The sequence below is a fragment of the Saccoglossus kowalevskii genome, chromosome 11 (genome assembly GCF_978046115.1).
Source record: "Saccoglossus kowalevskii chromosome 11, keSacKowa6.1, whole genome shotgun sequence".
In the NCBI taxonomy this organism is placed as follows: Eukaryota; Metazoa; Hemichordata; class Enteropneusta; family Harrimaniidae; genus Saccoglossus; species Saccoglossus kowalevskii.
Genome location: NC_140651.1, coordinates 13,789,389 through 13,814,065, shown reverse-complemented (window position 1 = coordinate 13,814,065; position 24,677 = coordinate 13,789,389). Strand labels below are relative to the sequence as shown.

General features: G+C 36.0%; 1 protein-coding gene across 2 annotated transcripts; it reads left to right on the top strand.

Annotated features, from left to right (window-relative positions):
• Window positions 1–253: 253 nt before the first annotated feature.
• Window positions 254–22,838, top strand: LOC100373163 (CTP synthase 1-like). Of its 2 annotated transcripts, none has more exons than XM_085504876.1 (14): window positions 254–369; window positions 3,509–3,687; window positions 6,533–6,703; window positions 7,096–7,196; window positions 8,077–8,277; window positions 9,021–9,253; window positions 13,124–13,256; window positions 15,450–15,538; window positions 15,804–15,898; window positions 20,271–20,377; window positions 21,047–21,143; window positions 21,555–21,610; window positions 22,075–22,171; window positions 22,491–22,838. In XM_085504876.1, the coding sequence occupies exons 2-14, from the start codon at window positions 3,522–3,524 to the stop codon at window positions 22,730–22,732; spliced, it is 1,788 nt and encodes a 595-aa protein (XP_085361002.1). In that variant the 5' UTR covers window positions 254–369; window positions 3,509–3,521; the 3' UTR covers window positions 22,733–22,838. The 2 variants fall into 2 exon arrangements, with proteins under 2 accessions (XP_085361002.1, XP_085361001.1); XM_085504875.1 differs by having other exon boundaries at window positions 284–369; window positions 3,451–3,687.
• The last annotated feature ends 1,839 nt before the right edge of the window (window positions 22,839–24,677 follow it).

The following is a 24,677-nucleotide window of genomic DNA, read 5'->3' as shown; positions in this document are numbered from 1 at the left end:
AACTACAACCTTTGAACTTTATCAAAACGTTTATTTGTTCAGCAAGGAACGGAGCTCGCCACACTGAACATGGGCATGTGACGTGGGTTATTATATTTGAACCAAATGTTAAAACTATTTTTGAACAGTAATTTTAACGCAAATTAAATTAAATGTAGACACATTTGTATATCTAGTTAAGAAATATATACGAGTTAAACAAATTCTCTTTGACCTTGGATTCTTGGATGGGATCTCCCCATCAGACAAAGTGGTTTATTCCAGAAGTACACATAACGTTCCACCATGCGATTTGGCGCCGAATCCATGCGGTTACTCTGAAACAAGAAGTTGGCTAACAGTCTGTGTTGATTTCGTGAGTTTTATTAGGTATGTCATACCACTTTTCATTCTGTGGACTTTTAACCTCACTATGATTGTTTCAACTGGACCTTGTCGTTAACAGTCTTCGCGTGTTTGCAGTTGATTATTTTTTCCGAATTCGGAAATTGACAAAGACATCAAGAAATAGACGTCATATTTTACAGCTGATCAATCGTTTTCATTTAGCCTGAGTATTTGTTGTGTGTTTCCGTAGCATATTGTGGCAGATTTTTGTCACCATGTATTCTTTCCAATACATCTCTCTTCGCCCGTAAACTCCGGGTGAATATTCCGCGGGAAAATAAATGTTACGATGATGAAACCACTTTCGATATTATTCGTACGTTGTTGAAATTTATTTGAAAATCGTTGATATGATGAACTAAAGATCGAATGAGAAATACACCTGCTTGGAAGTGAAATCATATATATAATTCTTGCCTTTTTTAACCACATGTACTGATTATATTAAATCTGCTCAAAATAAATTTTCCGGATACTTGGAAACAAGCGCCAAAAATCGCACATGGTTATAAACCATGTCATCCGATCGACCCATTGAAACAGATAAGCATTTTACTATTTTCACCCAAAATGTGTAAAAAATATAACGTACAACTGCACAAAACTATAGCTAGTCTCCAAGGTCAAGGTTTATCGTGAGTGACCAATACTAAATCTATTGGTTTGTATTTAAATTAATATATAAATCCAATGTCCATGCTTCAGGTCAGTGCGACACTGGCACAGTTTGTGTATTCCAAAGTCCATTGATAGTATTATGACTGTTGCACATGGTGAGATTCAGTACACTATCTTAATTTCTATTATACAATGTGCATGTATCTGTCACTCATCCCATGTTTTAGTATTACCGTATTTATTCGAGTATAAGCCCAGGGTCCTGAACATGGAAAATTGCCAAAAAGAAGGGGTGGGCATTTGCCGGCCCTTTTTAGGGCCACGACATATTTCAAAAAGAGAATTACCGTTCCTGATTTAATATTTATTTTTATAGACTTGCTGATTGTTATGATTCTGAAAAAAATCAGCGGTAAACGCGCTGCCCTTTGCGTTCACCCCTTGTTTTACGCAATTAACAACAGTGTTCTCCACAATCCAAATTAGCTGGTGGGCGGCCTAATTAGCATAAATTTGCACATCAATTTGCATATCATTTACATACAGCATTCTCGCATTTATGACATGAACTGCAATACACACTAAGTTATTTACTATTCACTTTTTAATTTAATTTAATTGGAACATGTTACAATTTTTTTGAAATACAAACAGATTGATCACTATCAATATTTACGAAATGCAAAAAGTTTGAAATCGGCGATTTATGCGTTCGCAAATTATTCTGCGTTCATGAAATGCAATTCGAGTAACCAAGAGCAAGTACAAAACATAATTGAGTTATAATGTAGAAAATATACGAGATGATTTGCCCACAAAGCCAAAACGGACAATTTGTCAAAACAAAATCCATAACATTTTTATTTGTGGCATCAGTACTCACCCGTGCCGACGGACGGTAAGATGCATTTACGCATGTACGGCCACGATACGTTGCGTTTTCACACATTGTTTTGGAATTCAAGAAAAAAATGCTAGCAATCGGCAAAATAAAAGAATCTGATATGTTCTCGAAAGATTAGACATAAAAAATAGATAAATTGAAAAAAGTACGTGGAAAAGATAACTAAAATATTATTCAATTACAAATACTCGCGGTAAACTAATCCAGCAGCCATGTTTGATGTTTATTACCGCTTTCCGAATTCAGTACACGAACACCCAGGATGCGCTGTTCCCCTAGGCAACTTAGATACTAAATCGTTACAGCGCCAACAGCGGTGGGTAGCAGACGGTCGTTGAATGGGGTAGGCCAAAAGGTCATCAGTTTGCCTTCTCCATGCTGTTTTCACAATGAAAATCGAGCGAACGTTGTAAATACGGCTAGAATTTAAATTTTTGTTCGAGTTTACATGCAATCTGCTAAAATATTTGTTTATTTTCTGTGCATATCCATTTCGTTCGTATTTACTTCTTTCTTTCGTGATCGGAAGACGATTATTAAAAATACAGCTGTAAATTGAAACCACTGTAGTTGCGTGTCGTGAGCATTAAGTGGCAACAATGTCGGGCGACAATGAATTCAAGCGATTGACACATTGCCATGAATACACTTGATAACTGCTTGCAGACTTCCAATGGACATTGTTTATGTTTGGACTCTTGAAACAATAGAAAAATAAAGGGTTGGGCAACTACTCTTTTGTTTAGGCTTGGGAAAAACAATGCAAGCTTTTTACAAATAATTTCAGATGGATGTACGTTGGTAGGCGGGTGTTGAGAGTTACTGGGCGGCCGTAAAACTTGATGGGCGGGCCGCCCGCCTAAAACCCCTTGTGGAGAACACTGAACAATTTTTATAAGTTTCACAACAGACTTCAACGAATAGAAAATAGTTTTTTTTGTTTTTTGTTTTGTGTAGAAAAAGACTTCCTGGGCGTGTGCCCGGATATGACCTCAACTTCTTTATTGTGTCAAAAGTGGGGGGTGGGCGTTTGTCCAGGCATGGGCTCTTACCCGGATAAGTACGGTATTTGGCAAAGAATACTCTGAAGTAGACTGGAATATTTGCTTTACTGACACCGTAAAAAAACGTTGGCATTTCTTATTGGCCAATTAAAGCTCCAAAAGGGAAGGACCGGAAATTATGGACATTTCCCGATTGTGAGAATTTTTCTTTCTCAATTTCTAAATGTTTTTGAATATATCTAACTCAAAAATTGACAATGGCTGAAGGCATAGACTGTTAAGCATCCTCATCTTTCCAAAGCAGGCAACTTTATTTTGAAAGATTCTTTTTTGATTCAAAATCCTCACAATCTGTCCTGTTTGAGGACACACTGATTCACAAAATTTATTTGTTAATTTATGGACCAGAGATGTTCAAGTTTGGAGATGCTTAGTAGCATAATAGTCATCTTGCTGTCCTTTGCGTGTATCCTTGTTTGAAATAAGTTGACACTGTTGCTCATCTCAGTTTTTATTGTTTTTGTTTTTTATTTTAAGCAATTTTAAAATAAAGATAGTTCATAATTATATTTTCTACACTGGCTTGGATTGGTAGGACTGCATCCGCAATGAAGTACATTCTTGTATCCGGTGGCGTCATTAGCGGTATTGGTAAAGGTGTCATAGCTAGCAGCGTTGGTACGTTATTGAAATCCTGCGGCATAAGAGTGACCTCAATAAAGATTGACCCTTATCTCAATATTGATGCTGGTACTTTCTCTCCCTATGAACATGGTAAGTGACGTGTTGTAAACAAAAAAATCACTGTTGATTGCTTAATAATGCAGCTATGTGTATATCTATAACATGTCAAATATATAGCTGTATAATTACATCAACCCCTTCTGCTGTCTGAGTTATTTTTAGATTTCGCTAGAACAAATTGTCTTACTTTTACTCAATAGATTAATTAAAATGCGGTGGTCGTCATGCAATGCAGGTTTGAATTACATGTAAATAATGTATTTTAGAAGCATTGTGTACGTCGCTACGAGTCCTATGTCAAACGCAACACAACATGACACACAAGACTACTGCCTTTTAATAACAACAAATTATTCTGAGAGTATGGTCTCTTAAAAATGTTATCGCACACAAAAGAATCTCTGAACAAAATATCACGAGTACGTATGATTGCCAAATCATGATGTCCAAAGTAGTTGATCTGTCTGAAGAAAATTTAAAGTTTGGTTGAAATTAGTTGCATGTTCTGTATCATTTTATTAGTACATGTCTTTCAAATAGTAATTATCTATGATTTTTAGGTTACTAAGCACGTGCTTCTGCAAATATGAGGAGAATTAATCTGCTGAATTCTCTCATTAAAGACGTTTGTATTTTTCAAATAAATAGCTCGACATGCACATTGATATATGTTAAAGTGCACTATTAATGTTGCATGCTATTAGCTATTAGTGCTGGTAATTTTTGTCAATTTATAATTTTTGGTATTACACCCTTGAACAGTTTAATATTCAATTTATATGAATCAATTGCAGAAGAAAAAAATGAAAAAAAACTTGTAGTTCGTGTCATCTAATTTACATCCAGAATATCTATAAAATTAGCTCATTTAAATTATATTTTCATCACCAATATATTGGTTTGACTGACCCTAATTAACATAATTTATGCATTTCACTTGGATATTGGCAGTATCACCGTAACATCGAATATAACAATAACTTTGAAATTAATAACAATATTAATGTTCGCGACAATTGTTAAGTGTGCACACCTTGGTTGATCTATCAAGCGAGATGGCATTTGCTGATTACGTCAATCAGGGTTCTCCCCAGAAAAAATGCATAGCGCCGGGGCTAATTTGCATAATAATTTGCATATCATTTACATATCTTTTCTTCATTGATTAACAGAACTTATTTACAATTATGAATATTAGTGAGCTCAGTCACAGGGCAAATATTTTTTTTAATGGAATCAACACATTATGTTTCACAATTTAGAAGAGTTTGAAACATTCTCGAAATACAAATGCTGCAGACTAAAAACAAACACAAATATATTATTGTTGCAATTTAATTGTTTTGTAAAACGTTGAAGGAAACACATTCAAAACGTTAAGCCAGATTTATGTTCACGAATCTCATAATTGTATTCACTCCAAAAACATTCTCCTTCAAAAAATCAATCACGTAATTGACGTATTGTTGTAATTTATTATTCGTACCATCAACTTCTAAAACGTTTACAATTACAGTAATGAGCGAACAAATAAAGCTTCAAAACGATCATCAAAGTTACGACGTGACATAACTTACTTGGCCATGTTATACACAGTTATAGCAATAATTCCTCAACAAATGTTACTTCTTTTTTTTTTTGATATGAAATGTAAGTAAAATCCGACTTATTTTTATCGGGAGCGATTATTTTTGATCACTTGATCGCTTCGGTAAAAAAAAACAGACCCGCCATGATGTTTGTGAAACATTAGCATGTGTCCTTTGACCCGATGGGTCAAGAATTCCATTAACCAATCAAAATGCCGCATGGTAAGGCCGGTAGAACCCGAAGTTTTCCGAATGGTAGTGATCATAAAAATTACATTGCGGAAGTAAAGCGATGTCGTAGCACGATGTATTGGCATCGATTTCAATTGAAAACTGCATGACAGCTTTCGAAAGAGGTGATTTGCAATTTTTAAAAGGTAAATTAGGTCTTGAAAGACGAGTTTTTACATGATTCGAAATGATAACAGTTCAAATGTATTTTACCAAATCACGCAATAAACACGTTGTTTTTTTCTTGAGTAGCGTGAACTGATCGTGAACTCCGATTTGACCATGTTATATCGAGGTGGAATTGATTTTGAAATAATTTTAGCTTTCAATCTAAAGACTGTCTATCGCAGAAAGTATTTACTTACAAACAAAGAGGTGCTAATTCCACAAATTTGACTAGCCGCTACGTATCGTGCGACTAGGTCTATTGTTTATAAATTATAATCCACGACTGGCAGGATGCGTGTCGGTCGGTACGTAATTACTGTAAAGGGGGTAATTATTCACTGGGTTTTAATTTAGCTTATTTCGCTGACTGGAAAATGCGCTAAATTAAAACCCAATGATTATGTAAAATTTAGCATAGAACACATTATCTAAATGACAAAACCGTGAATTTAAAACCCACTGAATATGCCTGAAATGGTAAATCAGTGAAATTTAAACCCAGTGAAAATTAGTCATTTTACAGTATACCAACAATCAGACAATAGTCCTCGTCGGAAGCATTTCCGTGTTGGACACTAATTTTGAGTGACGGTCGGGGCCGACCGGCGTGGCAAACAAAGCTTTTTCACATCTGACATTGGCATGTCAAATGTGAAATCAAGTGCCGAGGTCCCAAGTGAAGCGCCGAGATTCACAGGTATAGCGCCGCGGACCTCGGCGCTAAAAAGCCCTGGGGAGAACCCTGCGTCAATTCTATTTTTAGTATGATCTAAATATCCTGACAAGTATTATAGATACACAATATTGTTTTTCATTTGAAAACTACTCATCCAAAGGTACATTACATTACAATGTTTTACATGTTCTTTCAATTTTTTTCCCCGCAGGTGAAGTTTTCGTTTTAGACGATGGTGGTGAAGTTGATTTAGATTTGGGGAATTACGAAAGATTTTTAGATATCACATTACATAGAGATAATAACATCACGACTGGAAAAATATATCAACATGTCATCAACAAAGAAAGGAAAGGAGACTACCTCGGGAAGACTGTACAAGGTGAATATAAAAGTATTATCTGTAATTTTTGTTTTAAGGAGACTCTGGCATTTCATCTTTGTTATGCTTTTATTATTAGTGGTTAATGCATTTAGGATGCTACCAACAATATTTCGAAAAAGTCTAAAAGGTCATCATAAATGGTACACTAAATGAGCAAGTGTATACCCTTATGTACTTGGGACTTGAATAACACAAATATCACTAGTAAGGATTGACCTACTGGTATTTATTCAAATGTGATAAGGTCACTGGAATATTGTAAGGGAAACAATGATACAAAGTAAGGAAAAAGGAGTTTTCATGCAAGCTTTTTTGGTATATGCTGCCTGCAAAAGTGTTGATAATTGTAGTTTGGTTATTGAAACTGGACTTCAATGTTCGTCTTCCAGTTGTGCCACACATTACTGACGCCATTCAGGAGTGGGTTGAGAGGGTTGCTAAGGTACCAGTGGACGGAGACAAACAAGAACCAGAGGTCTGCATTATTGAGGTAAGAGATTCATTCATTATTTGCTATAAATAATTACAATAATTCACACAGAAACCTTTGCTGATAAATTCATGGACGGCGAACTTAGTATCTCAGAGTCTGAACGTATGCCTCAAATTGATCTTAAAAAAGTTGACACTAACCAGATACTTATCTTCACCATATGGATATAAATTCAGGGAAAGACTATTGTGCCTTTTTTTGGGTTGCTGTGCATCCAGAGGTTTTTCTATTGTTGCCAGAGGATCTGCTCCCCAGGGTAAGAGGCCACATGGCTATGGCATGAGGGCGCTGCGGTCCTGTTCCCTTGTTTAAAAAAATTCCTGTATATTTAATGGTATTACTGATACTAGTATGGAGTGTTCTATTACATATCATGCTGCCACTAATTTATCCCTATGGTTTTATTGTGACTGTTCAATTTTAATTTTATATCTTTGGGGGGAGGAGCTACGTCACAGAATGTTCTACTTTGCTAAGATGCACCTCCCTGAACCATGTATTTATATGGTGTGGAATGCCATTCGAAGAGCCGATGAAAACTGCCAAACTTGAGGAAACAGCACAAACTCAACTTTGGAAGTAATTCTGAGCAACCAAATTTATATATGTTGCACCAGTAGGGATAATCTTATAACATTGATCGAGAGAGTTTCAACAACTATATCAAAGTACTTATTTCCACCAGATTCCAGGCGGTGCAAATAATCGGATGTTCTCCCCCGTGGATACAAGGATTTGAATCCTTGTTATTTCGGTAGATTAGAAGTGATCATGTGACTTTCCAACTTCTATTGGAGATACACTTGTAACTGTAAATACGGTATTGATGGATCGCCTCGCTCTTAAGTCGCTGAAAACTGCTCTTTCTATATTTCAGCTTGGAGGGACTATTGGTGACATTGAGGGTATGCCATTTGTTGAAGCATTTCGTCAATTCCAGTTTCGTGTGAAGCGCGAGAATTTCTGCTTGATCCATGTCAGTTTGGTTCCACAGCCCAAGTCTACTGGCGAGCAGAAAACCAAACCAACCCAGGCTAGTATCAGAGAGCTGAGGGGACTAGGGTTATCCCCTGATCTGGTAAGTACGGCTCTAATTCCTGCACGGAGAGTGAACATTTGTATTAAAAATCTGTACATGTATGCATGAAATTGCAGTCGATAAAAGAACATCAGGATATTTTAAATACTGTAAAATACTTTATTTTAGCTGGAATCAATTTTCGCTGTGAAGAATTTTTGGGTGTTTTGTACGGAATTTATTTTCACTGATTTTTGAAAAGTTGCAAGCAAAAATAAAGTATTTTACAGTAAATAAGTTTAGAAAGTAAAGAGAAAATGTATCCATTATTGTAGGAATGGAGGCAGAGACTTTTATTTTATGTATAGTGTCCTCATGAAGATTGTTGTAGATTACGACTAAAGAACAGCTTCTGTCATTTAATTTTCATTTTACGATAACCATTTCACCACCAGTTGCCTCTTTTCATCCCAAATTCACAAAATGGCCCTGTTTATAGTCTGCACTTTCCTTCAGAAGGATGAGACTAAAATGGCCAAATTTTGTGGGTAAAAAAACGAAAATTGACCCAAATTAAGTCTATTGTGGCTCCCAAAGTTAAGGTTCATTTCCAGAAAGTGTAGAAAAATTTGGTCGAAAAAGTCTGGTAGTGGGAAGGTTAATCAATTGCCATTCTATTATATTATTTTAGTGTCACTGTCTCAGTGTAAAAAACACAAGATAATAATATACATCGTGAAGAAACTCTCCTGAAAAGACATGTTAGCATCTTTCTTTCATTCTTTACTCCTTTCCTCTTGCAGATCGTGTGTAGGAGTCAGAATCCCATTGTGAAAAGTGTGAAGGAGAAAGTATCTCTTTTCTGTCACGTAGCAACAGATCAGGTCATCTGCATCCATGACTGCACATCTATCTACAGAGTTCCCATCATGCTCTTTGAGCAAAACATCCTGCCGTTTTTCACAGAGAGGCTGTTGTTAAAGTACCCAGAGAAACCAAGGAGGACTCTCTCCAAATGGAATGAATTGGCGGAAAGGTGGGTAAAATTTGTAAAAATTTGGCTGAGACTTGTAGTTAATGGGTAATTATGTTCATTTGATCCACAATTAACATGGATTTTACAGAAAAATAAATAATGGTGTTCAAATAAGTAAAATAATCTGTTATAATAAAAAACTTACTTCCAGGAGCCAGTCATTAATAATGAGGTTATTACGAGGATACTGCGAAGTATGCACAAAGACAGTACAATGGGAGTATCCACAGATGCGCAGCGAAGGTCGATGCGACCACATACTGTCTGAGTGCATACTTTGCAGTATCCTCGTAATAACCTTATTATTATTCATCTTTTCCTCCCAGGGGATACATCATGGGAATGCCAAAATCCAAAACGTTTAGAACAGATTTAGCGAACTTCTTTGTGTGTGGTTTGGTCAAACCTTGGGGCAGCCATTTTTGACTCCCATGTGCGAAGCACAAAATGGGAGTCTTTGCAGTTAGTGTGTCTGTATGTGTGTGTGTGTGTATGTGTGTATGTGTGTATGTGTGTCCGACTGTTCCACTGCTATCTCAAGAACCATACATCGGTTTTTGATGAAACTTGGTGCATAGATGCTCTGGGCCAATGCGCAGATTTGATTAGGTTTTGGTAAAAATCCATGCTCGTTAATTACCTAATTTGCATGATAATTAGCTAATTTTTAGCTGTTCTATGACTGTTCCACTGATATCTAAAGAACCACTCATTGGATTTTGATGAAACTTGGTACATAGATGCTCTGAACATATGCGCAGATTTGATTAATTTTTGGTAAAAATCCGTGCATATTAATTACCTAATTTGCATGATAATTAGCTATTTTTTAGTGGTTCCATGACTGTTCCACTGATATCTAAACAACCACTCATTGGATTTTGATGAAACTTGGTACATAGATGCTCTGAACTAATGCTAGGTTTTGATTAGTTTTTGGTAATAATCCGTGGATACTAATTACCTAATTTGCATAATGATTAGTCAATTTTCGGTTTTTCCACTGATATCTCAAGTACTAATCATCACATTTCAATGAAACTTGGTACATAGATGTCATACGACACTGCACAGACCTGATAGTTTTTATGGTAATATCAGTACATATTAATTACCTAATTTGCATAATTAATTAATTTTCAGCATTTGATATAAGTAGTTAGCATTACATTTCAATGAAACTTGGTACTTACATACTCAAGGACTATGCAGAGATTGATTGTTTTCGATAAATATTTGTGCATATTAATCACCTAATTTGCATAATTAGTTAATTTTCAGCTTTTCCACATGTATCTCAAGTACTAATCATCGCATTTCAATGAAACTTGGTACATAGATCCTTTAGGACTATGCAGAGACCTGATTAGTTTTAGGGTAAATAATTGTGCATATTAATTACCTAATTTGCATAATTAATTTTCAGCTTTTCTACTGATATCTAAAGTACTAATCATCATATTTCAATGAATCTAGAATTATGCAAACCCAATTAGTTTCCGGTAAATATTTGTGCATATTAATCACCTAATTTGCATAATTAACCAACTTTCACACTGATATCTCAGGTACTATACATCACATATCAATGAATGTACATGGATGCTGTAGGACAATAGACAGACCTGAATAATTGTGGGTTAAAATCTGTACATATTAATTACCTAATTTGCGTAATTAACCAATTTTAATCTTTCACACTGATATCTAAAGTACCGTAAAAACTCCAAAATTTCGACTGGTTTTAAATAATTTGTGTTAGAAATGTGACGTGTTTTTAGAGTCAAAATTAAGGTGCATTTTCGGACGGTCGAATTTTTCAGAATAGAAATCAGCAAAAAAAAATGGGGATGATAGACAGTGTGCTTCATTAGTTTTTAAAAAATGCAATGTCCGTCAATTGACGTAAACTTCCTCATGTTTCACGGTAAAAGCAAAGGTCGTGGCCGAGTTGTAACTCAAAATCTAAACAAAGTCATCAATCAGTGAGTATTATGACAAGCAAAACAAAACATCAAGACGCGGAGAAGAGGTCAGCACAAAACTAATAGGTCAAAAGACAAAGCTGTCTCGCACTACCTAGGAAAACTTGCGAATGTTCGAAGTACAGGTACCCATTGGACAAAAGATACATGGAAGTTTAGCAAACGATCTCCCCGACCCAGTGCAATGTATCCGGTTAGAATCAAAGCTCACGTGTCCCTTATTTGAGCACCGTACCGGTGATTTGAGGGACCAAATTCTGCCGTAAATTCGCCCTTGGATTAAAAAATATAATGGGATTTAAGAAAATAAAATGGGACTTTTAAGGTGTATTTTGGCGTCATTTTTCGGACATTTCAATCAATCCTGCCGGCTAAAATAGAGTCTAAGTTTTACCGTAGTCATTGACGTCTGTCTATTCAAGAGTACACGTGTATGATTTTTATCGTGACTAGCGTGAGCGGGTAAGCTTCCTTTCGAGAATGAGCTGTTATCACTGTGAACAATGTTAAATTATTCTTCAGATGACCAGTTTATTTTTTAAAAACAACTAATTTTTTTATTTAAAAAAAATCATGCCGTTTTCGCATCATCCAGCTTTTTGATTGGTTAATTAGCGATTTGACCTATTTGACCTAAGAGAACATGGCGGATATCCTACAGCATCAAACGTTTATACGAGATCGGAATCATTCGCTTACGATGAAACTAAGTTGACTTTTATTTGTATTTCATAACCATTCAACAAATTTATTTTGTGTACATTATTATAATCACTACTGAGTACAGTAATAATCAACAATTCAGAAACGCAGCATGCCGAGATTTTTGTGTTCGTTTTTATTTGAAACTTCGTTTATTTAGAATATATTTTCGTTACCAATAAAATAAAAATCTCTCAGTCAATCAGAAACCCGGATTCATGCCTTTGAGGAAGGTCCCGTTTGAGCGCTCACATCGTGTTTTTTTTTCGTTTGGGGGAAAACTAAAACTGGTCGCAATTTTCGAATAAGAATGAGTCGGCAATTTTTAGTGGAGTCGAAAATTTGGAGGTGAATAAAACACCGAAACCCGGCAAATAAATAGGCGGTCGAATTTTTAGAGGGGTCGAAATTTTGGAGTTTTCACGGTGCTAATTATTCCATTTCAATGAAACTTAGTACAAAGATGCTCTAGGACAATGTACAAACCTAATTAGTTTGGGGTAAAAATCTGTTCATATTAATTCCCTAATAAGCATAATAATTCATAATTTTTTGGTTCTAATCACATTTCAATTAAACTTGGAGACATAGATTTTCTGTTACATTGCGCAGACCTCATTAGTTTTACACTAAAATCTGGTCATATTAATTTTCTGATTTGCATAATTAGTTTTCAGCTAAGTAATTTCGAATTATATTTAATGTGTCTCCAATACTCTCAGCACATGGGAGTTCTTTCTAAGCTTTCTTTGATTGTTTTTATTATTAGAGGACGCGCATGTGCATAGTATTTCCACATTTGGAATTCACGTTTCCTAATATGGTTGGATAAAAATACCCAGTGCAATACCACAAAATTATGGCTCCCTGTAACTTGTGGTGTTATGGTGACAGATGTATAATAATATGCCTTGTTATTCTAAGTGATTAAAATTGTTGTCACTGTGAAAAAGTTCCTCTCTGTATTCTGTGAGACGACCTACTATATCAATGAGATCAAACCATCTTTTTCTCTGCTTAACTGAAAATACGCTGAAACAAGTGGTATACTTACACTTGTGCACCCTCTTTCTCGTATGGTCTCCTCTCCTCGTTGGACACATGTTCCACTCCCAAGTGCCTTGAAAAAAAATACTCAATATCAAGATGCTTGTTTGATAGTGACTATTTAAATATATTTTAGGCATGACCGAATGCTGAAGGAAGTAACCATTGCATTGGTTGGCAAATACACAAAACTAGAAGATTCATATACATCAGTTGTGAAAGCATTAACCCATTCTGCTCTTATGTGTAGTCATAAACTTAATGTTAAGGTAAGAAGTGTTCACATGTCCTTGCAGCTTACATGTATCTGTAATCTTTTGCTAAATTGATTCAATTTCAGACGTCTTCCTATCATATCATTCTATATATGGTCTTCATTGATAAAATCATTGTCTTGAAAGTTCAAAATAAATATAATGTTGCAGTTGTAGTACTCTTTTGTACTTTATTTAATCAAATCATGCCTAAACAATTGCAGCAATTATTAATCCCCATATCGAACATATGCACATGCATTTTGTTTCATGATCCAATTCAAGATAGCCGAAATAGCCATTTTTGTACCAAAAATTCATGATAATTGGGCATTTCTGCCATTCCTAAACTGGATCGTGATGGTGCTCATTCATTCAAACTTGGCATGTCCATTAAACATAATTATTTTTCAGAGATTTGATTCAAAATGGCCGATTGATGGCCATTTTTAGTCCCCGTTCGGACGAAGTCCGAAAACGGGGACTTATAATTCGGTCTCCGTCTGTGCGTCCGTCCAGAGTCGTATCTCAGAATCCCTTGGACCGATTCCGTTCATTCTTTGCGTGTGCCTAGTACTCTATGTGGGACATATGCACATGCAGTGGTTTAGCGATTCGATTCAAAATGGCCGATAGCCATCTTGTTTTTTGAAAATGTTGTATTTTGGACATGCTTTGTCAGCTTTCATTCAAATTTAGTACATAGATCATACATGTTAGGATACATGTTCCTGACCATCTGTGAGTTCCTGAGTCTGTCCGTCCGTCAGTCTGTCCAGCGTCATATTTCAGAATCCTGTGGACCGATTCCGTTCATTCTTTGCATGTGCCTAGTACCTTGTGTGGGACATATGCACATGCAGTGGCAGCCATATTGTTTTTTGAAAATGTTGTATTTTGGACATGCTTTGTCAGTTGTCATTCAAACTTGATACATGGATTATACATGTTAGGATACATGTCCATGACTATTTATTTCACAATTGGATCAAAGATGGTCGACTGGCAGGCATCTTGTTTTGTTTTTTTATGCGGTATCTTGGACGTGCTCTGTCAGTTTTCATTCAAATTTGGCACGTACATGTACTTTATACATGTTAGGATGCATGTCCATGACAATTTGTTTAAAAATCTGGTCAAGGATGGTCGATTGACAGCCATCTTACTTTTTGGCCTTACTACTATATTTCCACAATTTGTGTACCATTTTCATTTGTATTTGGCACATACATCATACATATCAGTGTGTTTCATAATCAGATCAAAGATGGCCGAATAACGGCTGTTTTTATTTTTGGCCATATTACTACTACACGGAATACATGTTTTGATGTAAATAAACAATCTGTTGTATATGCCACTTGGAACTCAAGTTTCAAGGACACTCTCGCGACAACCCCTCCACTTTAATATGACGAGCACAAAGAGAACTTTCAAAAATTTAACGGGGACTGTCATTTTCAATGACTTGTCTTTTAATCGAATGCCGTTTTTTGGAGCAATATTGCTAATATGGCTGGAATGGGATCACATGGAATGTAACACATTTACACATGCATTAGTTTCATGTTGGCTGTCACTTTCGTGCTAGAAATGCATTATGAATGTCTTGGGGGAGGGATAAATGAAGGAATCACACAAATAAACTGGCTACACTTTGTATCATGTCTTTAACATGAGTGTAAATAATTATTTGGCACTAATGATGACAGTCACTAAAAATTTGACGGTGTCATTGACAATTCCTTGTTTCCCAATTTTCCCCATGCTTGCGTAAATGACAGATGTGTCTATTGGTCAAAATAAATTGTATTTTTTAATGATTCAGTATACTGGTCAAATACTTTATTTTAGCTGGGCTTAATTTTCGCTGAAAAAACTTTTTGGGTGTTTTGTGTGTATTTTATTTTCAATGATTTTTTTAAGAGTTGAATGTAGGAAAAAAAGTATATTCGCTGGATTTTATTTTCACTGAATCATTCCTTCAGCAAATTAATTCCAAGCGAAAATAAAAGTATTTTATTATGTATGTATTATATATGCAAATTATTAATGGTGCTACATACATGTATGTGCTTCCATTGTTGATGTGTTTGTAATAGAAATGCAGTACTGCATAATGCATATGGATATTAAACTGATTTAAAATAGTCAAAATCTGATGATGCCTGTTCTGATGAAGCTAAAAACCTTGTTATTTTTATGTAGTATATTGAAGCAGCTGATTTAGAGAAAACTACACAAGAAACAGATCCTGTAAGATATCACGAGGCATGGCAGCAACTTTGTAGCAGCAAGTAAGTTGAGAATTAAATGTCACCACACTGAAAACCTGCTACATTTAACTTTTGAAATATTTAATATTAGGAAAGCGCAGAATATAAACAGGAATATTTATGATGAAAAGAGGGAACTGCTGGTGAAAAGATTAAGACAATTGTAAAACTATCACTGCTACAAATGTTCATGATTTTAAATTTTTCCATTGTGGTGCCAGTTTACGAAATGGAAAATAAAGGTTATTCATAAATGTTCTGATAATAGTAATTTATTTGTTATCAGTGGTGTTCTTGTTCCTGGTGGTTTTGGTGTGCGTGGAACTGAAGGCAAAGTAGCAGCAGCTCACTGGGCGAGAGTAAACAAGAAGCCATACTTGGGTAAGTTTCAGTATGTTCAGTGTTTACTCAAGGACGTGCGATTCCCCGCCTACTACACTTTGTGCGCCCTTGAAAAAATACTCCAGGGGCGAAAATCGCCCCTTTCTTCACTGCCCATTGGATTCTTTTAACAATGGTCTGTGCGTGTATTGGACTGCGACGCGCCTAGTAGCTTGCTGATACAAATAACAATCATCCTCCCGCATATTTTGTTTAAAATTGTGCGTCCTTGTATTTAAAAACATCACATTGTAACCTTCTTCGGGTATGCGTACGTAAGTTGGAATAGCCCGCATTGAGTTTCTGGAGTGCGTGTGTGACAGGGCGACGCGTTAAGCAACTTGGCGAGGCAACAATAAATTGTCCTTCCTGCTTGTTGCGTGATTTAATTATTTCGCGCGTCCAAATCATTTAAAAATTATTTATTATTATATGAATTTGCAGTGTTAAATGTAACAAAACACCACTTGATGTACACGTCACGTTTAATAAATTACGTCGGGTTTTCCATTTACCCATGGAGCTCATGATGCACCGTTGTTCACGGTTGACATCTCCGGTGATACCAACAGGAAACTCATCGTGCCAGCAATGATTTCGATTGAAGACCAACTGTAATCATGTTTACTCAAGAAATAAACATAACTACAGGCATCTGGCAAGAAAAGTGCTTTAAAACAATGCATGTAGATCGTAACACTTGCTCAGTCAACGCAGAGAGCACCCCAGCGCGAAAGACTAAGGCGCCATGTTGTTGAAAGTTTGAAAGTTCATCGCTACCATATATGGAAGCAACAAGTGACCTGATGCGTGAATTCACATTTTTAATTGAATAACTGCTTGACACGCTGTCAAGCCCGCCAGATCGGCACAGCTCTCTGTTGTACGTAGTTTAGAATTTCCGATTGCAACTAAATTAATTAAACAATGAGCTTGCATTATGTTTTTTGGTGGGGAAACGAGTGTGTACCCAGTTTTTTTTGGAATTTCCATCTTTGGCGTAATTTATACAAAGCTGTATGGAACGAAAGTGTTGTACGTGTGAAGTTCTCGCCGAACCTACCCATGCTAGATCACTTAACGAATGACTGTCCGTAAAAAAACAAATCACTATTTAATGAATCGACTAAAAAAAGATTCCATTAATTCACACACAATACCAAAAAATATTCTCATTTGTAATCTATTAACTAGCGGTCTTGAAACAATAATATTTTTACTATGGCGAACTAGTTAACACCCCCCCCCCCCCAACTTACGCGTATGTAACAGCCTAAACAATGAATTAATTACGAGTGGTGCACGCGACTAAAGCGTGTCAGTCTTGCGTTAATTATAGCAGCCAAAATGAAGCGGCCGCGTAATTTGATTACTAGTTTTTTTGACCGAAAAGGCGAGCCAAAAATCAATTCTGAGAGTGCAGCCACTGCTTACAGTACTAACAGAGATGATGTCATTCAGAATTTGAGCACATCGCCCGATCCCGATCCGAGCCTGGGCAGCACGAAATGTGATGACGGTGACACCACGGCAGCCAAAAAAAAAGAAAATCGATGTTTGGAAAGATTACTGGTTGGCGTTATGTTCATGGTTGGAAAAACCACATGACGAGTTTGGAATGGGCTGTCGAATCTGCAGAGAAACTGGCAAAAACTACGCCATTCTCAAGCGATAGAGGATGCAGTAATTACAAGACATCGACTCTAATGCGACATGCTGCCAGCGCCAAACACCGGGAAGCCTTGCGGGACATCACGATGCGTTCTGATATGCAAACCGTGGTGTCGAATGCTTTGATGCAAAAACAAGATGCAGTGGTTGTTGCAATCAAATCTGTTTACTGGCTAGCTGAAGAAGCCATAGCAACTGATAAGTATTCAAGTGTATTAGACTTGTTAGACACCAGCGGCTGTGAGCCTGTAAAGAGCCTTAATATTGCCCACAACGCATCTTATCGATCACACACAACAGCCAAGGAATTGCAACAGGCTTGTGCGGATTCGATGAAAGCCAAAATAGTGAATGATATCCAGAAAAGCGAGTTCTTTAGCCTCTTAACCGATGAAAGTACCAATATATCAGTTACCGGCCGACTTGTTTTGTATACCCGTAGCGTTGCCCTGGACTTTGACGTTCAATCTAACTTCATTGGAAACCTTCACCTTGTCGAAAAAGACGCGACTTCTATAACAGAAACACTCTGCAATTCCGTAAAGGAAAACTGTCTCGAAACAACGAAAATGCTCGGCCTGGGAAGTGACGGTGCGTCCGTAATGGTAGGGAGGAAAAACGGTGTGAGTGCTAAATTAAAAGACATTAACCCGTTTCTTCTGAACGTACACTGTGTTGCACATCGGCTCGCTCTATGTACAAGCCAGGCTGCATCAACGCTGGATTATTTGAAAGAATACAAAAATATTCTAACCAATCTTTTCTACTACTTTAAGGCATCTTCGCTCCGTTCATCGCGACTACGAGAGGTGGAAATGATGCTGGAAAGCCCACAACTCAAAGTAAAGGAAATTCACGAAATAAGATGGTTTGCTTTTTATGATGTGTTGCAGACAGTGTACCGTTCGTGGAATGCATTGGTCACATTTTTCGACGCGCAGAACAAATCCAAAGACCCGAAAGCCGTCGGCCTATACAACAAATTAACACAATATAAATTTGTCGCAGTTGCCCATATTTTGATGGACATTATTCCTATCGTTACTCGTCTTAACCTCGTGTTTTAGAAAGATGAGATTGACATCGCCGCCATGAAGCCATGCGTCAGAGCAACCATCGAGCAATTGAAGCAGTACAAAGGGGGAAACGTGAAGGGGTTTTACACAACTAAGTTCCAAGACGAGGTCAAACAACGTGAAAAATGAGTTTATCAATAATTTGATAGACAATATAAATACACACTTCCCGGAAGACAGTACCAGCGTCATTTCGGCATTCGATGTATTGGCAATGCGTCATCTCTCCTTCGTACCCGCCGACCAATTATCAGATCACGGCAATGAGAAATTGGAGACTCTGATCGCACATTACGGTGTTGATAAAGTAAACGAGGGCCAAGTTTATAAAGCTCTTGTCGATCCAGACGAAACCCGACATGAGTGGTGTTTATTAAAAACACTAGTGATGCAGCAAGCTTACCCTCGTGACAATTTTACTTTACTGTGGAAATTGATAAACACAAATCATAAGGCCACGGTACCAAATTTAATAACTTTGGCAAAGGCAGCTGTTGTTTTGCCTGTGAATACAGCAATCTGTGAGAGGGGATTCTCTGCCCAAAACAAGGTGAAAACGTCCCTCTGAAATCGATTAGAAGAGGCTTCTTTGAATCGTCTGCTCACCATCCTAGTAGAAGGTCCTCCTCTTGCGAAATTTGATGCCAGTGAAGCTCTCAAATTATGGCAAAGCAGAAAATCTATACGTATTTTCCAGGTTTAGAGAAAATAAAAATAGAATACTAAATACATGTTTCAGCTTTCCCTTTCAGCTTTTTGTGTTTTGGCAATTATTACTACAATTGTTCATGAAACATATTGCACGTTGTGTTGACAGGATTTCTGATTGTATGGTAACTTGTGCAGAATGTTATTAACATTAAGTAAATAACAAATAATGAAATTATTGTGTGGACTACAATTATTATATTTGCAAAATTACATACATTTTAGAATTCAAAATGAAGAACATATCAATTGGTAACAAGTGGAGAAAATAATGAAAAATTACTGCCAATGTTTTTATTAAGAAAATTTATGCTTATTAGAAATTCCCCCCTTGTTACAGAAAATCCCCCTCTATTTTGATCTGAAGGGGCGACAATCCCCCTCATGAATACAAAGCTGGAGAAAACACTGATGTTGTATTGTTTTGTTTTTTTGGTGATATTTCTCAGGCTATTTTCATCATTTCTGTGGTTCCTTTAGAACATTATTTTCTATGCTGTTATGTTATGTTCCTTAATAGAATTCTTCAAGTTCATTTCCTATGAAAGACCCTCAACTGGCTGCCTTGGTTCTCTTTGTAATACTTCAGTCCAATTTCGTTTTATTTCTGGCTTTCGGAATAGTCAACCCCTTGTGGTCAGACGAGAGTAAAAACAAGATGGGGTTCCTAAAAAGTTGTGAACATTTATTTTATTGCTCTTGTATATATTCATAATTAGATTTCAGAGCACTGCTGCTAAATTTTGAAATTTACTAAAAATTATTTTTTGCATTCAATAGATTTGCACTCCTTGTAATAAATTGTTAACAAGTTGAAAAAAAATAATGACCTTAACTTGGGGTGGTAAAATCTGTGTTGTGAGTTGAAATTGAATTGTTTCACCTCATTTCGATTCTCCTCTTTCCTACCTGTGTAGGTGTGTGCTTAGGACTGCAAGTAGCTGTGATTGAATTTGCACGACACATATTGGGATGGAAGGATTCTCACTCCACGGAATTCGAACCCGAAAGTGAACATCCTGTGGTAAGCTTGCTGTCCATGAATAATGTTGTATTTGAATGTGAAAAGATTTCTGAAACAGTGTACTGCAACAGGTCTAGGTTTAGGTTTTTCGATCTTTTCTACATGCGTGTAGATGTAAAAAGAATGATTCAGAAATTACTGTTGAATCTTCAGCATCTTGGAAAGACTACATCATGTCTTGAGCGAACACCTTCAAACTTCGCACGTATGTTTTCGGGATAAATATGCCCGTTTACCAACTGATTCAAGATGGCTGAGCGAACGATCATTCTCGTGGTAAGAATGCATCAAAATAGAGCATTTCTGCTATTCAGAAACAATGCCATGCTTGCATGATCAAATTTCATTCCAACTTGGTACATACATTGAACATTTTGTTGCACAGATCAGAATTAAAATGGTCGACTGGTGGCCATTTTTTCAAAGAAAGTTGTTCTGGAGTTTTACCTCTGATATGCCCAGGTCAATTACATTATTACATTACACATACATTGTACATTGTAAATATGCCTTGTATATAAACAGGTCCTTTTAATTAACGCGTTGACACATGTGGGACTGTCTGGACATTTAAATTGCCCAAAACTTCAAATGCGAACATAATTGTTTTTACAGTACATTGAACATTATCAGTTAATTGCCGTGCTAACAATAAATATTCCCTTGTAGATCATCGAAATGCCAGAACACAATCCTGGCCAGATGGGAGGCACCATGAGACTTGGCAAAAGAAGAACAATATTTAAAACAGAGCAAAGTACACTCAGTAAGTCTGCATTATTACACTAGAAGGCGATGTTTGAATTTTATTTTTATTTTTTACAAAAGATAACTCTATTACTGTAACTGCATTAATTATTCGCTGGGTTTAAAATTTCGCTATTTTTCGCAGATAAGTAAAATCTGCTAAATTAAATCCATGTATCATGTCATATAACAATTAAACTCATTGTTTGCTTGACAAATTCATGAAATTAAAACGGGGATTATGCTCTAAACATTAAAATAGTGAAATTAAATGTCGATGAAAATAAATGGTTTTACATCCCCTATGTACTTTTAATTTCAGCAATCAGCATGAACACTTTTTAATAGTGAAAGACATTTATTTACTCAAAATTTCACAAATAAACTCTTGATTCTTCTAATTAATTTATTAACTTGTCTCTCCCTGCAGGGCGACTGTATGGTAATGTTGACTACGTTGATGAGAGGCACAGACATCGTTATGAGGTATACCGTCTTAGATTTTATCTTGTCTATATATACTGGTTGATTTAGAATGTCTAGATTCTCTTTGATAAATGGGAACAGTTCAGTTCAGGTCGGAGTTTTGGAATTGTGGTGTGGATGGATAAACGCGTGATAGCACACATTTGCGAATCATCATTGTAATTTGAAGTTTTGTCATGCTTGATTACGTCCTTATAGTACTTGAATCTTTTGTCGCAAAGAATTCTGGATTGTCAGGTCAACAAATTTGCTCTAAAAATAAAATGAGACCCTTGCATGGAGCACAATTGGACCAATATAAAAGTTGATCAGCAACTTGTAAAACCAGTCAATGCTTTGTTTGCACCTTAAATATGTTTCAGATGACACTGCTTTCCCTGAATTTTTTTTTTTGCATTTTTTGTACTATTTTGTTACTCAGGTGAATAATACTATGTATTATTCATGGCTATTTATCTTTTTAGGTGAATCCCAAGTTGGTAAGTCATTTTGAGGAGAATGGTATGAAGTTTGTGGGACATGACGTTGAAGGCGAACGAATGGAAATCATGGAATTAAATGGTACGTAGCGTAAAATTTTCTTAAACTTTGGATGTTGATAGAGGAGATGCCCCAAATATTTGTAAATGCATTAAACAATGTGCGACTTTGTAAGTAGTAGAAAATCGGGAAGACTCTATTGAGATTAACAATTGAATGTTGCCAGTTGATATTTGCAGTACCTTATTGGTTAGTTTTCCTGTCATTCAGAAGAATATACAAAACTGAATTTAAAATGAAATCAGAATTTGTATAATTGTGTTACATTGTTGCATAGTTACACAACAAAAAAACACCTTCCTTAAAATATAATTTTGTTTTTTGAAAATTGTATTTGTAGATCATCCCTATTTTGTTGGAGTCCAGTATCACCCAGAGTACATCTCCAGGCCAATGAAGCCATCGCCACCATATCTTGGTCTAGTCCTGGCTTCAATCGGCAAACTTCATTCGTACCTAGCACACGGCAACCAGCTTTCACCACGCAATCACACGTTCAGTGAAACAGACACTGATGATGACGACGTTCAAGATCTTTCCAAACATCTGCAAGACTGTGCGTTTGGACGCGATACATCATAATTGGATGGCTTGATGTGTAATGGTTATTTGTATATCTTGTCATTTCAAAACTGATTTCATTTTAAGAAATTGTTCAAATTTTATTGAACTAAATCAAAAGGGAAAACATTGTTTTTACTTTGTTCTAGGAACATTATCCTTAGCTGGACTTGAAACTAATATAATAACAGAACATTCGTCTTCCCGTATTTTTTATATTTACTGGAAGCCAAATTAGTTTCTGCGTTTACATTGCAGTGTTATACCTCCAATAATAATGCTGAATTTCTATATAAAAATAATAATAAAATATACAGACCTTAAAAAATGGGAAATATATTCATTATGAAAAAACATACATTATCATTCAGTGTTGCTCACCCGTTTTCGTGACCAGAGACTCCCTATGTGCACTTTAAATTTGCCTATAATCAACCAAGATGATGTAAATATATTATCTATTTTGAGGATAATTACAGGATAAAGTAACGATTTTAGTTTCAGTTTATCCTTTCAACCAAACACATAATCCATACCCATGAATTATTTCATATCATCCTAAACAGTGAAAGCCTTTTTTATGTATTTATTTGTTTATGAGTGGGTGCATTCAACCATATTAATTATGGTCTTTGTTCTGAATTGCCTGGAAGCTCTATCTGTTCAATTTTCTAAGTTAACAAATTATATTCATATATCGTAGATAGTAATAGAAACAGTGACTGAAAAAAAAATACAGTTGTATATGGATATTTCACAATTATACTTTCTCGGATATTTTTGTTCATTAAAGCAAAATTAACAATAGCGCCACAAAAATAACTGTTCGTGCCCCTTTTTTGCAACATCTAAGTCGCTCATTATTTATGTTCAAATTTGTAATTGTTCACTCAAAGAATATCACAAACATTAACAAGTGTCAAAGTATTCAATTTTCGTTTCGCTCTTTGTATGATTTATAGAATGCTTGTTTCATCTTTGTTCTATTACATTGTATGTTCTTTATTTTATTATGCTATTAATTAATAAAGTTGAGAAATCAGTTTTTATTAATAAAATGATATAATACTTTTGGTGTTGATGTTTGCGAAGATGAGCAATAAGAACATGTGGGCACTTGCAAGGTTTTAGAACCACATGCAATATGGGTTTACATCCCTGAAAATACAAATGTAAAATTTAGGGCTAGTCTACTGTCAACATTCCTGCACGTGTATCATTCTGTGTGTGAGGGGGGGGGGGGGTCTGTACAAGCTTCAAAACAATTGAAATTCAGTAAAAAACATGGATGTTTAAGATTTGTTAATTTTCTCCTGTAAAATTTTCTTTGAAATTGGTGGATTCGCTATGCTCTCGAATGATCAAATTAATTAACATTAATGATCTCAAAGTTTGGAGTTCCTGATATCTCAATGGGAAGCATTCTTATCCCTGGAGCATTCATATTTAAATACAGCTATGGTGATTTCATCTGTCTACACTTATGATTGATGTCGCGGCTTTATACATTAAGATGCTGTCATATAAAAGTCTTAGAGAATGATAGGAACAGAGCCACTAGGTCAATCTAATTCTTGTATGTTGGTTTGAGGGTACACATTAGACTCTGAAATGTTTACAGATTATCCTGCAATTCTGATTGGCTAGGAAGCAATAGTTGGATTTCTTGTTCTAAAAATTGTCTAAACTTGAAGAACCCTATTTATCATTGTGTTAGAGGCGAGTGACAATTGTGTGAAGCTTCCAGAGACTTCGGAGTCAACTGAGGTGTATTCATAGGGAACAGCTACCTGTTGTGAGAGCATAGCAGTGTCACGTGACGTTACACTGGCTGCTCAATGTAATGTGTAAGGTGAACATAATTCCTCTATCTAAGCATAGTTGTCAAATTTCCACCATCTGTTGACCCTGACCAATCAGTAGCCTAGACCACACCTGTTTTATGTTTTGTAGTTGTCCATACGAA

Coding starts and splice junctions, on each gene's coding strand:
- LOC100373163 (XM_085504876.1), top strand. CDS start 3,522: ATGAAGTACATTCTTGTATCCGGTGGCGTCATTAGCGGTATTGGTAAA. Junction 3,688..6,532: donor TTTCTCTCCCTATGAACATG/GTAAGTGACGTG, acceptor TTTTCCCCGCAG/GTGAAGTTTTCGTTTTAGAC. Junction 15,539..15,803: donor CAGCAACTTTGTAGCAGCAA/GTAAGTTGAGAA, acceptor ATTTGTTATCAG/TGGTGTTCTTGTTCCTGGTG.